Here is a 14,152-nt window from a genome sequence, read left to right on the forward strand (position 1 = left end):
GTCTTTGTTTAATCCTGAGCTGATGGTGTCAAATTTGCAGATGAACTGGAGCTCAGCAGTTTCTCTTTGAGGTCTGGTCCTAAAGTTTTTTTGCTGCAGGATGGCCACCTTAAGATCTGCTACTGTGTGGCCAGGGAGGTTGAAGTGTTCTCCTACAGATTTTTGTATATTGCCATTCCTAATGTCTGATTTGTGTCCATTTATCCTTTTCCTTAGAGACTGTCCAGTTTGGCCGATGTACATAGCAGAGGGGCATTGCTGGCATATGATGGCATATATTACATTGGTGGACGTGCAGGTGAATGAACCGGTGATGGTGTGGCTGATCTGGTTAGGTCCTGTGATGGTGTTGTTGGTGTAGATATGTGGGCAGAGTTGGCATCGAGGTTTGTTGCATGGATTGGTTCCTGAGCTAGAGTTACTATGGTGCGGTGTGCAGTTGCTGGTGAGAATATGCTTCAGGTTGGCAGGTTGTCTGTGGGCGAGGACTGGCCTGCCACCCAAGGCCTGTGAAAGTGTGGGATCATTGTCCAGGATGGGTTGTAGATCCCTGATGATGTGTTGGAGGGGTTTTAGCTGGGGACTGTATGTGATGGCCAGTGGAGTCCTGTTGGTTTCTTTCTTGGGTTTGTCTTGCAGTAGGAGGCTTCTGGGTACACGTCTGGCTCTGCTGATCTGTTTCCTTATTTCCTCGTGTGGGTACTGTAGTCTTGAGAATGCTTGGTGGAGATTTTCTAGGTGTTGGTCTCTGTCTGCGGGGTTAGAGCAGATACGGTTGTACCTCAGTGCTTGGCTGTAGACAATGGATCTTGTGGTGTTTCCGGGATGGAAGCTGGAGGCATGAAGGTAGGCATAGCGGTCGGTAGGTTTTTGGTATAGGGTGGTGTTAATGTGACCATCACTTATTTGCACCGTGGTGTCTCGGAAGTGGACCTCCCGTGTAGATTGGTCCAGGCTGAGGTTGATGGAGGGGTGGAAGCTGTTGAAATCGTGGTGGAATTTTTCCAGAGTCTCCTTCCCATGGGTCCAGATGATGAAGATGTCATCAATGTAGCGTAGGTAGAGAAGGGGCGTGAGTGGACGGGAGCTGAGGAAGCGTTGTTCCAGGTCGGCCATAAAAATATTGGCATATTGTGGGGCCATGCGGGTGCCCATAGCGGTGCCACTGATCTGGAGATATATATTGTCATTAAATTTGAAATAGTTGTGTGTGAGGATAAAGGCACAGAACTCAGTAACCAGTTGTGCTGTGGCATCATCAGGGATACTGTTCCTGACAGCTTGTATTCCATCAGTGTGTGGGATGTTTGTGTAGAGAGCCTCTACATCCATGGTGGCTAGGATGGTGTTTTCTGGAAGGTCACCAATGCATTGTAGTTTCCTCAGGAAATCAGTGGTGTCACGGAGATAGCTGGGAGTGCTGGTAACATAGGGTCTGAGTAGAGAGTCTACATATCCAGACAGTCCTTCAGTGAGAGTTCCAATGCCCGAGATGATGGGGCGTCCAGGATTTCCGGGTTTGTGGATCTTGGGTAGTAGATAGAATAACCCTGGTCGGGGCTCTAAGGGTATGTTGATTTGTTCTGGTGTTAGTGTAGGGAGTGTCCTGAGTAGATGGTGCAGTTTCTTAGTGTATTCCTCAGTGGGATCTGAGGGAAGTAGCCTGTAAAATTTGGTATTGGAGAGTTGTCTGGCGGCCTCCTTTTGGTAGTCAGACCTGTTCATGATGACAACAGCACCTCCTTTATCAGCCTCTTTGATTATAATGTCCACTGCTTGCATCCGAAGAAGTGGGTATTCACCCACGAAAGCTCATGCTGCAAAATGTCTGTTAGTCTATAAGGTGCCACAGGATTCTTTGCTGCTTCTAATGTCAGGATGGTTTCTGAGGCTGTGGATGGCATTGCGTTCTGCACGACTTAGGATGTGAGGCAAACGATGTTGTTTTTCCACAATTTCTGTCTGTGCACGTCGGCGGAAGCATTCAATGCATAGGTCCAGACTGTCATTTTGACCCTCAGGAGGAGTCCATGTGGAGTTCTTCTTCTTGTGCTGTTGGTGGGAGGGTAACTGTGTATCAGTGCACTGTTCAGTGTTGTCCTGGAAGTATTCTTTGAGTCGGAGACGGCGAAAGTAGGCTTCCAGGTTCATTCACCTGCACGTCCACCAATGTAATATATGCCATCATATGCCAGCAATGCCCCTCTGCTATGTATATCGGCCAAACTGGACAGTCTCTAAGGAAAAGGATAAATGGACACAAATCAGACATTAGGAATGGCAATATACAAAAACCTGTAGGAGAACACTTCAACCTCCCTGGCCACACAGTAGCAGATCTTAAGGTGGCCATCCTGCAGCAAAAAAACTTTAGGACCAGACTTCAAAGAGAAACTATACCTGCCCCAGGAAATTTCCACCACTTGCATCCGAAGAAGTGGGTATTCACCCACGAAAGCTCATGCTGCAAAACGTCTGTTAGTCTATAAGGTGCCACAGGATTCTTTGCTGCTTTTGTTGAGCTCCAGTTCATCTGCAAATTTGACACCATCAGCTCAGGATTAAACAAAGACTGTGAATGGCTTGTCAATTACAGAACCAGTTTCTCCTCCCTTGGTTTTCACACCTCAACTGCTAGAACAGGGCCTCATCCTCCCTGATTGATCTAACCTCGTTATCTCTAGCTTGCTTCTTGCTTGCTTATATATACCTGCCCCTGGAAATTTCCACCACTTGCATCCGAAGAAGTGGGTATTCACCCACGAAAGCTCATGCTGCAAAATGTCTGTTAGTCTATAAGGTGCCACGGGATTCTTTGCTGCTTCTACAGAACCAGACTAACACGGCTACCCCTCTGATAGCTGGAATACAGTATAAGTTTTTTTTGCTGTCTTCCCCCCACAGTCTCAGCAACAACTCTAGAGGCCAAATTTTCAAAAACTGGCCAGTTAAATTACACCTGTGACATTTGCACACACATCCTTTGTGTATGGAAATACACATTTACACATGCAAAATGGATAACTGCATGCACATGTGCCATTTGAATGCAGTTACCTTTTTTTCTTCATAGTCTATAATGGAAACCATCTATCTTGAAAGACGATGGTGTAAGCGTCAAAGTAGTCCAGTTACTATGTGTCATGCTGCAGCATTACAAGTGGCTAAAAAGTCCAATTTGCAACCAAAAACTGTCCTTGCCAAAAGTGCCAGAGACACAAGGCACAGGGTCTGAGGATAAAGCCAGTGCACTACTAGTACATCAGGTCTTCTGCAATTTTCTCTTCACTCTCTGCTTTCTGCTCTGGTTGAATGTCTCATTGCAACATCAGAAAGTATCATACCACTAAGAATATATGCCACAGTGGCTTTGCCAACATCATCAGTACACATGACCCAACACTTTCCTCCATTTCTGAAGAGAAGAACTTGTTCTATCAGCAAGTCAACAGCATCATCAATAAGACACCACTGGACAAGCGACTCTATCTATTGGGAGCCTTAAACACAAGAGTTGGCTCAGATCATGAGACATGGCCACTATGCATTGGCCACAACGGAGTGGGAAAAATGAACAACACTAGGCAAAGACTACTGGAGCTTTGCACTCACTGAAGACTGTTCATTACCAACATCTACTTCCAAGGAAGTCACCACTGGAAAGTCTCACGGAGACAACCCAGATCTGGAAACTGGCACCAACTAGATTTAATTGTCACATGTAGAAAACAACTACTGAATATTCTCCATACTGACAGTTTTCAGAGTGCAGACTATGACATAGACCATGTGCTTGTATGCTGCAAAATAAGGCTTTCACTACAGAAATGTCATTGTACCAAACAAGGCTGTTGCCCACACATTAACATTGACAACACAAAAGACCAAGGAAGGTGTCTCAGAGTATAGTAATTTCATGAAAATAATATACAGTCTGTTTCTGCCAAATGGACTGAACAAATCAATAGAAAACTCTCTTTTCTAAATACCACTTTGTATGCCATCCATTTATGGCTTTGCTAAGGAGATTTGTGCTGAGGTGATTTCTGCAAAACAAACAGTAAGGCATCTGCAGGACTTCTTAGTCCTGCCACTTGGTCACCATTGTTAGGTTTGAAAAGCCAAAGCCACTTTGACATATGCAGTGTATGAAACCATGACTGGCATATGGAATATCAATATTGGTTTAGTATGAGAAAGGCTTTTCAGTGAACACAGAGTCAGAAAAGAGTGTAATTAATAAACTCCACAAAATACTTTTATGGGGCACTGTCAAGGTTCCTTCCCCACTCTGAACTCTAGGGTACAGATGTGGGGACCTGAATGAGAACCTCTAAGCTTAACTACCACCTTAGATCTGGTTTTGCTGCCACCACCCAAATTATTTATGAGTCATTTGGGAAACTCTGTCTACCTCCCCACCCAGAATATCTCCCTCCCAAGTACTATAACCCTTCCCAGGGTAGCCTTGAGAGACTTCTCCACCAAGTTCCTGGTGAACACCAATCCAAACTCTTGGATCTTAAAACAAGGAGAAATTAACCATTCCCCCTCCTTTCCCCCCACCAATTCCTGGTGAGTCCAGATCCAACCCCCTTGGATCTTAAAACAAGGAAAAATCAATCAGGTTCTTAAAAAGGCAGCTTTTAATTAAAGAAAGGTAAAAATCGTCTTTGTAAAATCAGGATGGAAAATAACTTTACAGTGTAATCAGGTTCAAAGAGCCCAGAGGAACCCCATCTAGCCTTAGGTTCAAAGTTACAGCAAACAGAGGTAAACCCTCTAGCAAAAGGAACATTTACAAGTTGAGGAAACAAAGATAAAACTAACACACCTTGCCTGGCTGTTACTTACAAGTTTGAAATATGAGACACTTGTGCAGAAAGATTTGGAGAGCATAGATTGATGTCCAGTCCCTCTTAGACCCAAGAGCGAACAACCCCCAAAACAAAGAGCACACAGACAAAAGCCTTCCCCCTACCAAGATCTTGTCCCCTTATTGGTCCTTTGGGTCAGGTGTCAGCCAGTTTATCTGAGCTTCTTAATCCTTTACAGGTAAAAGGATTTTGGTGTCTCTGGCCAGGAGGGATTTTATAGTATTGTACACAGGAGAGCTGTTACCCTTCCCTTTATAGTTATGACAGGCACTGTGCTGCTGGAGTTACAATCCTTTGGGTGAGATGAAAACCCAATCCTAACTGTATGAGGTCATTAAATATCCCCTGGTGCCTTCTGGAACAGTAAGGGTGTTAACAATTTTAATTATCTTGCTCACTCTCCAATATATTAAATCACATTCCACTTGCCTATATTTCTCTTGCACCTTCAATTAGATACAGTATTTTCATTTGTTTCCTGCCCTGGATTGTAATGTAATGTTTCTGTATGCTATTGAAACAGCTGCATGGTCTGTCCCAAAGTTAGATACATTTCAGTTGTGAGTGACATCTCTATGTACCTCCTACTTGCCCCAGGGGACTGTTATTGGGGTTAAACCAGGTCTATACTACAAACTGTTGCTGGGATAGGCATGGCAGTTATAGGTGTGATTTGTGACTGATGTAGCTGTGCCAGCAAAAGCCCCTAGTATAGACATAGCCCTGGTCTACACTATGGGGTTACGTTGAATTTAGCTGTGTTAGGTCGATTTTAAAATGAATGCGTCCACACAACCAACCCCGTTCCTTCGACTTAAAGGGCTCTTAAAATCGACTTCTGTACTCCTCGCCAGCAAGGGGAGTAGCGCTAAAATCCACCTTGCTGGGTCGAATTTGGGTTAGTGCAGACGCAAATCGATGGTACTGGCCTCCGGGAGCTATCCCAGAGTGCTCCATTGTGACTGCTCTGGACAGCACTTTGAACGCCGATGCACTAGCCAGGTACACAGGAAAAGCCCCAGGAACTTTTGAATTTCATTTCATGTTTGGTCAGCGTGGCGAACTTAGCAGCACAGGTGTCCATGCAGTCCTCCCAGAATCATAGAGCGTAGAATGTTTCTATGCTCCCCCTATCATCTCTGTCCCTGAGGTTATTGCAGATTAGAAGGCGAAAAAAACGCACTTGCGATGGCATATTTTCCAAGATCATGTAGTCCTCCCACACTGATAGGGCCCAGCTTAATTCATGGAGACATTCAGTGGCAGAGGCCAGGAAAGAATTAAGTGAGCGCGAAGAGCAGAGGCAGGACGCGATGCTGAGGCTAATGGGGGAGCAAACGGACATGATGAAGCATCTGTTGGAGCTGCAGGAAAGCCAACAAGAGCGCAGACCCCCGCTGCATCCACTGTATAACCGCCTAGCCTCCTCCTCATGTTTCATAGCCTCCTCACCCAGATGCCCAAGAACGCGGCGGGTGGGAGGGGAGGGGGAAGGCTCCAGGCTCCCAGCCACTCCAATCTAGAGGATGGCCCAAGCAACAGAAGACTGTAATTCAAACAGTTTGATTTTTAGTATGGCTACAATAAGCAATGTGGCCTTGTCCTTCCTTCCTCCCCCACCCCACCCGGGCTACCTTGTCCGTTATCTCATTTTTTTTTTAATTAATAAAGAAAGAATGCATGGTTTCAAAACAAGTTACTTTATTTCAAAGGAGGGCGGGTGGTTGGATTACAGGGAATTAAAATCAACAAAGGGGGTGGGTTTGCATCAAGGAGAAACACACACAACTGCCACACCGAAGTTTAGCCAGTCATGAAACTGGTTTTCAAAGCCTCCCTGATGCGCAGCGCTCCTTGCTGTGCTCTTCTAATCACTCTTGTGTCTGGCTGCTCAAAATTGGATGCCAGGCAATTTGCCTCAACCTCCCACCCTGCCATAAATGTCTCCCCCTTACTCTCACAGATATTATAGAGCACACAGCAAGCAGCAATAACAATGGCAATGTTAGTTGCGCTGAGATCTGACCTAGTCAGCAAACAGAACCAGCGAGCTTTTAAATGTCCAAAGGCACATTCTACCACCATTCTGCACTTGCTCAGCCTATAGTTGAACTGCTCCTTACTACTGTCCAGGCTTCATGAGCCATGGGAGCAAGGGGTAAGCTGGGGTAGGTATGACTGTGTGGTGCTGCTGGCTGGAAGAGCAGCCTGAGGCAGAAGCCTCCAGCTGGCATGATATTCCAGGCAAGACTGAATCTCCATGAGACAAAACTTAAAGAAGAGAATGACCTGGAGTCTCTGGCTCTCATTCGGTGCTCTAAGTAAGAGGAGGATAGCCACATCTGCCCAGGCGCCCCTGATCAACCTCACCGAGGTCTGCCAGGAGCACCCAGGAGACATATGACAGTTATCAGTCCTATTGCACCGTCTGCCGCAAAGGCAATGAGCTGCTACTGTGTAGCAATGCAGTACCGCGTCTGCCAGCAGCACCCAGGATATGTACGGTCACAGTGAGCTGAGCGGGCTCCATGCTTGCTGTGGTATGGCATCTGCACGGGTAACCCAGGAAAAAAGGTGTGAAACGATTGTCTGCTGTTGCTTTCACGGAGGGAGGGGCGCCTTACGACATGTACCCCAAACCACCCGTGACAATGTTTTTGCCCTATCAGGCATTGGGAGCTTAACCCAGAATTCCAATGGGCAGCGAAGACTGCGGGTACTGTGGGATAGCTACCCACAGTGCACCATTCTGTAAGTCAATGCTAGCCACGGTAGTGAGGACGCACTGTGCTGACTTAATGCGCTTAGTGTGTACGCAATCGACTGTATAAAACTGGTTTCTAAAAATCGACTTCTATAAAATCAACCTAATTACGTAGTGTAGACATACCCATAGTTATACAGTATATACAGTTATAAAGCAAAGTGTGCTTTTTCCAGTATATCTTATTTTGCTCGGGGGGGGGGAAAGAATAAATTATGCCAGCAAAAGTTCAGTTTTGTTGGTATAAGCTACATCCACACTATGAGCTCTTTGCTGGTATTATATACTAATGACAGCAAAATTCTCCTAGTGTAGACCTGGACTTAGTTAGGGTCAAATCCTACCATTAGATACATTTGTACTAATTCTAAGTGCAAAATTTGGGACTTACTGTTATTTATTGTTACCTAGCATTTGTTGAGAGCTGACTTTATGCTTATTGGAGCATGAGGTTTCATGGGTGAATACATGTCATACTTCTGACGAAGTGGGTATTCACCCACGAAAGCTCATGCTCCAATACGTCTGTTAGTCTATAAGGTGCCAGAGGACTCTTTGCTGCTTTTTCAGATCCAGACTAACACGGCTACCCCTCTGATACTTGACTTTATGCTTGGTTCTCTACAGCAGCGGTCCCCAACCTTTTTCGCATCAGGGACCGGTTTCGTCCTGCCCCCCAGGGCGGCATTAGCCGGACCCTCCGCAGTCATGCCTGCAGGAGGTCCACCGGCTCCAGTGGAGCTTCCGCAGGCGTGCCTGCGGGAGGTCCAGCTGAGCCGCGCGACCAGCGAACCGTCCGCAGTCATGCCTGCGGGAGGTCCACCGGAGCCCCGGGAGCAGCGGACCTCCCGCAGGCATGACTGCGGAGGGGGCGCTCGTCCCGCGGCTCGGGTAGACCTCCCGCAGGCATGACTGCGGACGGTTCGCTGGTCGCGCGGCTCAGCTGGACGTCCCGCAGGCATGCCTGCGGAAGCTCCAGTGGAGCCGCGGGCCCCGCCGGAGACATGCCGCCTAGGGGTCGGTTCGCGGCCCGGTTCCTAAGAGGCCGCGGACCGGGGGTTGGGGACCCCTGCTCTACAGAATATGAAGAAAATACCATCCTTACCCCAGGGGAATAAAGTCTAAGAAGATAAACACAGACAACAATTAAAACACAAAAAACACCATTTAATCATGTAGTGGAGGTGCAACAAATTACAGCAGCGTTTTTTAGTTTAGGCTTTGTTTTTCCTATGTCACTTTATGCTAAAGAGAGGAGAGGTGTTAACATTGATGGCCCTTGTGAAAGAACGTATTTAAAATGGGACTTTAAGGGGGTAGGGTAATCGTGGTATTAATGGCAAAGAAAAAGCAACTGTTCAGAAAGATTGAATGTTTGTAAAATGCTTTGAGGTCTTTGGACAAAAACACCCACAACACTTTAGAAGTGCACAGTAATACTATTTAGTATTAACAAGAAAAACTCCTGGTGGTCCTCCTCATTCCTCATTAGTATCATGCACAATCTGCAATTATATAAACACACTTCCTACCCCTGCTCTTGTGAGTTACATCTCAGATCAAAGTGAAGGGCTGAGAGGCTGGGCCAGTATGAACGCAGAAGATACATCATCTCATTGACATAAATACCTCTATCATTAGAGGGCCTGCCCGAGAGAGTCCCGACTTCCTCCTGCTGGGGAGAGCCGGGCAAGCAGGTCTGCCCCAAAGAGTTTTATCCCCTGAGCAGGGAGAGACCTGGGGCAGTCTCCCTGAAGGGATCTCTTGCTGTGGGCAGGGTGAAACTTGGGGGCGGGGGTGAGGAGCAGCTCTGTCCGAGGGAGTGTCTCCCCGGAAGAGGGTGGTGGTAGGGGGCAGAGCAGCCTGAGGGAGTCTCTCCCCAGTAACGGGTAGCGCTGCCTAAGGCAGGTTCGCTCGCTCGCTCGCTCGCTGGGCGCCCGGAGGGGGGCGGTGCTGCCGCTCCCTTTGCTGAAGTAGCTCCCAGGTGGCAGCGCCTCGCTCTCCCCAGCCCTTCCCCCTCCCTCTGCACCTGTAGCGCACCCACAGGGCGGGCAGGAGGCGAGTCCCTGCTGAGCCTCCGTAGCGCCGCGGCTCTGCCTGCCCGCTCCCTCCCTCCGCCTTCCTGCCGGGTTGGGGCATCGCGCCGCCGCTTCCTCCTCCTCCGCAGCCCTCCGGCCGCGGCCCTGACGTCGTTTCCTTCCAACATGGCGAGCGCAGGTTGTTGCCGCCGCCGCTAATGGAGGCTGGTGCGGGCGGGCGACTCCGGGGCTGAGAGCGCCGCGGTCAGAGCTTCCTGCCGAGGGGCTGCAGCGCCCTGACCGGCCCGGCCCGCCCCGTCCCGGGGGCCTCGCTCACGGCGCGGTGACCTGCCCCGCTCCCCCCTCTCTGCCCCCAGCGGCCGGGCGGCCACAGTCCCGGACTCGCAGCCGCCCGAGTGCCCCCCTTGCCCGGTCCCCGCTGCCTCCCCCCGGCGGGAGCGGCCGGTCCCCCCGATCGCTCCCATGTATGAAGGCAAGAAGACGAAGAACATGTTCCTGACCCGGGCCCTGGAGAAGATCCTGGCCGACAAGGAGGTGAAGAAGGCGCATCACTCCCAGCTGCGCAAAGCCTGTGAGGTGGCCCTAGGTGAGAGCCGGGGAGGGAGCGGGGGTTGGGGCAGGCGGTGCCCCTGGGCTGACCCCGCTCCCCTCAGGCCCCCCTTTCCCTAAGCCGGGTGATGGAGGAGACAAGGCGGCGGTGGGGGCCGTTCGTTGATCTGGGCGTGCACAGGCGTTGGGGAGCGGAGGGGGCTGATGGAGGGATTGGAGGGGGAGAAGGAGGGTTAGTGGGGGCTGGTGATCGAAAGGCAGCATCAGAGAGGCCTTTGTGATCAAGCAGAAGATGTGGCCGGGCTGGTGTTTGTGTAGCTGGGGATGGGAAGAAAAGAGGTGGTGGTGGGGGGGAACCAAAGGCTTTTGGTTATTACACTGCAAGCAACTACTGGTGTGTTTGGATCTCGGAGAGAGAGAGGTTGCCGAGTTGCCCCTTGTTGACAGCGAGGGAAAGGGATGCAGTCAGTTGCCTGGCGGGGTATCTCCGCCCCACACGCCCAGGATGAATAGGCAGAGAAGAAGGGGTGTGTGTGTGTGTGTGTGTGTGTGTGTGTGTGTGTGTGTGTGTGTGTGTGTGTGTGTGTGTGTGTGTGTGTGTGTGTGTGTGTGTGTGTGTGTGTGTGTGTGTGTGTGTGTGTGTGTGTGAGCTGAGCTGAGCTGAGCTGAGCTGAGCTGAGCTGGAAGAACAAGGCCGCCGGGGAGGGAAGAGAAAGAAAAGGGGATGATGGAAAACCAGAGACAATGACACTCAGGCCATGTCTAAAATTGATGTCTGTCCTTGAATTAGGAAGCTATTCTGTAGGGAGGACGAATGAGGGTGGAGGAGATAGAGTCGATAGCTGTCTAAAAGGAACCTCTGTAGTGTGTGTATGGAGAGAAAAATAGCTGCTAGGAAAGGGGATTTCTTTCATGTATTGCAGAGTTAATGCAACCACAGTGAAGGGGGAGACATTATGGAGATGTTCATGTTGCTCTAGATGAGCGAGTTTTAGTTGTCTGACAGCTGAGCGTATAGTGGAGATGTTTATGATGTGCAGTATTAGATGTGTGACACAGCTGACTGTATAGGGTTTAAGTGGGGAGATATTGAGAAGAAAAAAAGGTTGGATGTATGTACCATGCATTTTGGCTTAAACTTCATGGTGTAATGAGCACAGGCCAAGGTACTGATCTCTGGACTGAGAAATGACTGCACATTCATAAAAAATCAATATATCATTTAATTGGAAGAAAATCTACCTTTGATTTGTTTGGATGTATTCTTTTTTTCCTTAAATTGGCAATGTTGTTGTTGAAGTGATTTTATCTTATGAATTTTTGGTAATATGTTTATTTTAAGTAGATTCATTTAAAAGGACATCATTAACCTGAAATTTACTCTAAAAAATCAATTATAAGTAGTTTCATGTACTATACCGGCTCATGAGTCTTTTTGCTACTTTTTATCACCTTTAAAATCACATTTTTCTTTTTAAAAATAAAATATTTGTCTCCTTTGTTTGTGATATACCCTGACCAACAGAGGAAATTGGATGTAGTGAAATTGGCTATTCACAAAGTGCTGTCAAACACAAATAGTAAACATATTGAAGAAAGTATTTCATCTCTAATCTTTGTTATAGTTTTTTTTTTTAAAAAGACAAAAGTGGGATAATGTCCATTTGATTTACAACATAGATGATGCATTTACTCTTTATTTACAACTTAAATAAATTAAATTAACTAAATATAAAACATGCAGTTTAAAAAACTGAGTTTATATCCAGACTATTTTATGTGGAATTAATTAGAGAGTAGGAAACCTCATGAAATTACACTTTATTTCAGAAACTGAATTATTTATTTGTATCCCTGGAGCATCCAGATTCTACTACCAGGATGTTGGTCCCATTGTGTTAGGTACTATAAAAATATAAACAGTTTTTGCCCTAAATATCTTGCAGTCTAATATCCTGATCATGCAAACTGATCTGTGCTGGCAGATCCGTTCTCACAATGAACCCCATTGATTACTGTGTCAGTGTTGAGCTTTACTGAAACCTTCAACTGTGGATCTAATTCCAAGATTGGCATCTAAATAGGGACAAGACATGACACATGGGTGTGAAGACAGCAGAGGATGGGAGAGTGAGATAGATAAGGGCAATACAAGATTGTATATTTTCTCTAATATATAAAATATGAAGACTTCATGGATCTTTTGAATAGGATAATCGAACAAATGATATTAATAAATTAGTGTTTTTACTGTAAAAAAGTTTAGACTGATGGAATAAGAACCTTAATGGGTGATTGTTTGGGGACTCAGCATTTTTATGGCCCCATCTTCTAATTATAACAGTGATATTTAGCTCTTGAATAGCAGTTTCCATCCACAGATATCTAAATGCTTTACAAAGGAAGGGAAATATAATTTTCCCCATTTCACAGATGGGATGCTGAGGCATGGAGTGAGATGTCTCACCCACACCACATCAGTGGCAGAGGTAGGAATGTGGTTGATTCCTGGAAATGTTCTGATTCCTAATCTATTCCCCTATCAGCTCGGTCTGCCTCTCCATATTATTATAGAAGTCTTTTAATTGTAATTATGTAAATCTCGGTTTTTACTTCTTGCTTATAAAACCAAAAATATTACTATCTTGGATTTTTTGATGTTGAGTGCTAAAACCAATGGTTAAGGAAACTTTAGTGAGGCCTTACATAATGATTTAAAGCTACTGCAGGTGATCTGCTGAGGAGTTGATTTTGTTTTTCTTAGTTAAATAGGATTTAGCTTTTACCTAATGTCATTAAAATATGTTGTATATATTTAAATTAGCTAAAATATTGGTGTCAGTCTGAATAGTTAATCTACAAAGATCTGGTTAAATTATTTCATGAATTTTTTAAAAAGCTTTTTCATTACTATTTTGGGATCTTCCCAAGCATAGCAGTGCCAATGATATAATAATAGGATATTACCTACTGACAGTAGATTAGAAGAATACTGTAATTAAAATCAGTTGCGATTCTGATCCAAATATTAGTTCTGCCTGGGTCCTTGTTTTGGTGGATATGTTGTGGTTAATACAAATCTGCATATTAAACGGAAGCTAAAAAATATTTTAGCCAAGGAGTTTTTGGACCCACCTTTTGGAGAAAGCCTTTAATAACAACAACAAATATATGTGTGCCATGGAACCAAAGGAAGCTGGACAGAGAATACTTTTTGGTCTCTTTATGTTTTCTGTTTCACTGTGCTCTGTGTTAAAAAATATCAAATGCTTAGATGCCTTAGAAATATATAACATATACAATACTGATATAATATGAAGGTCCCTACTCAGCTGTTTACATTTACTGCTCAATCACAGTGAATAACTAAAGGCATAAGGAAGGGGTGGGGGGGACACCGTGAATCTTAACAGTAAGATAATAGACTCTATCTGTAAAGAGTTTGAAGTGCACAAAATAGCCAGCTGCTGTTTACACTGTTTTCTTCATACAGGTACACGTGGCCACCATTAGACAAGCCTCTGCTTTTTTCAGTAATTTATTTTTTTTGTATTGTTCAAATTGTCAGGTTGGTGGGGTCCAATATTTGGTCTACTAAATGTTCCTTATATTAGTTCTGGCTATAAGTTTTACATCTTTGTTTCTAAAAACAATTTTTCTGTGTTCTTTTTGTTCTGTTTTTCTAAAATCATGCGGTCGATGTCAGGAGCCCACCATGTATAAATAACAAGTTAAAAAAACAAAAAACTTCTAGCGTACTCATGTACTAAGCAAACAAATTAGTAAGGAAACATTTTGAGATTTCAAGGGGTTATTGTGAACAACAGGAAGTTAAAACTTTTAAAATAGGAATATTGTCACTCCTTACTTTTAATCCCTACATATTGCTTGGCATTCTTTACTATTACACTTTTCTTAGAATC

The 14,152-nt window shown here is 45.8% G+C and overlaps 1 protein-coding gene across 1 annotated transcript in view; it reads left to right on the forward strand.

The window, feature by feature from the left end:
* Window positions 1–9,706: 9,706 nt before the first annotated feature.
* The window catches only part of ARFGEF1 (ADP ribosylation factor guanine nucleotide exchange factor 1), a 172,473-nt gene continuing 168,027 nt past the window's right edge, over window positions 9,707–14,152 (forward strand). The window contains exon 1 of the mRNA XM_045006311.1: window positions 9,707–10,266. Coding sequence (XP_044862246.1) covers window positions 10,143–10,266 — 124 coding nt within the window. The 5' untranslated portion in view covers window positions 9,707–10,142. The remainder of the gene's footprint in view (window positions 10,267–14,152) is intronic.

Source organism: Mauremys mutica, chromosome 2, assembly GCF_020497125.1.
Source record: "Mauremys mutica isolate MM-2020 ecotype Southern chromosome 2, ASM2049712v1, whole genome shotgun sequence".
NCBI lineage: Eukaryota > Metazoa > Chordata > Testudines > Geoemydidae > Mauremys > Mauremys mutica.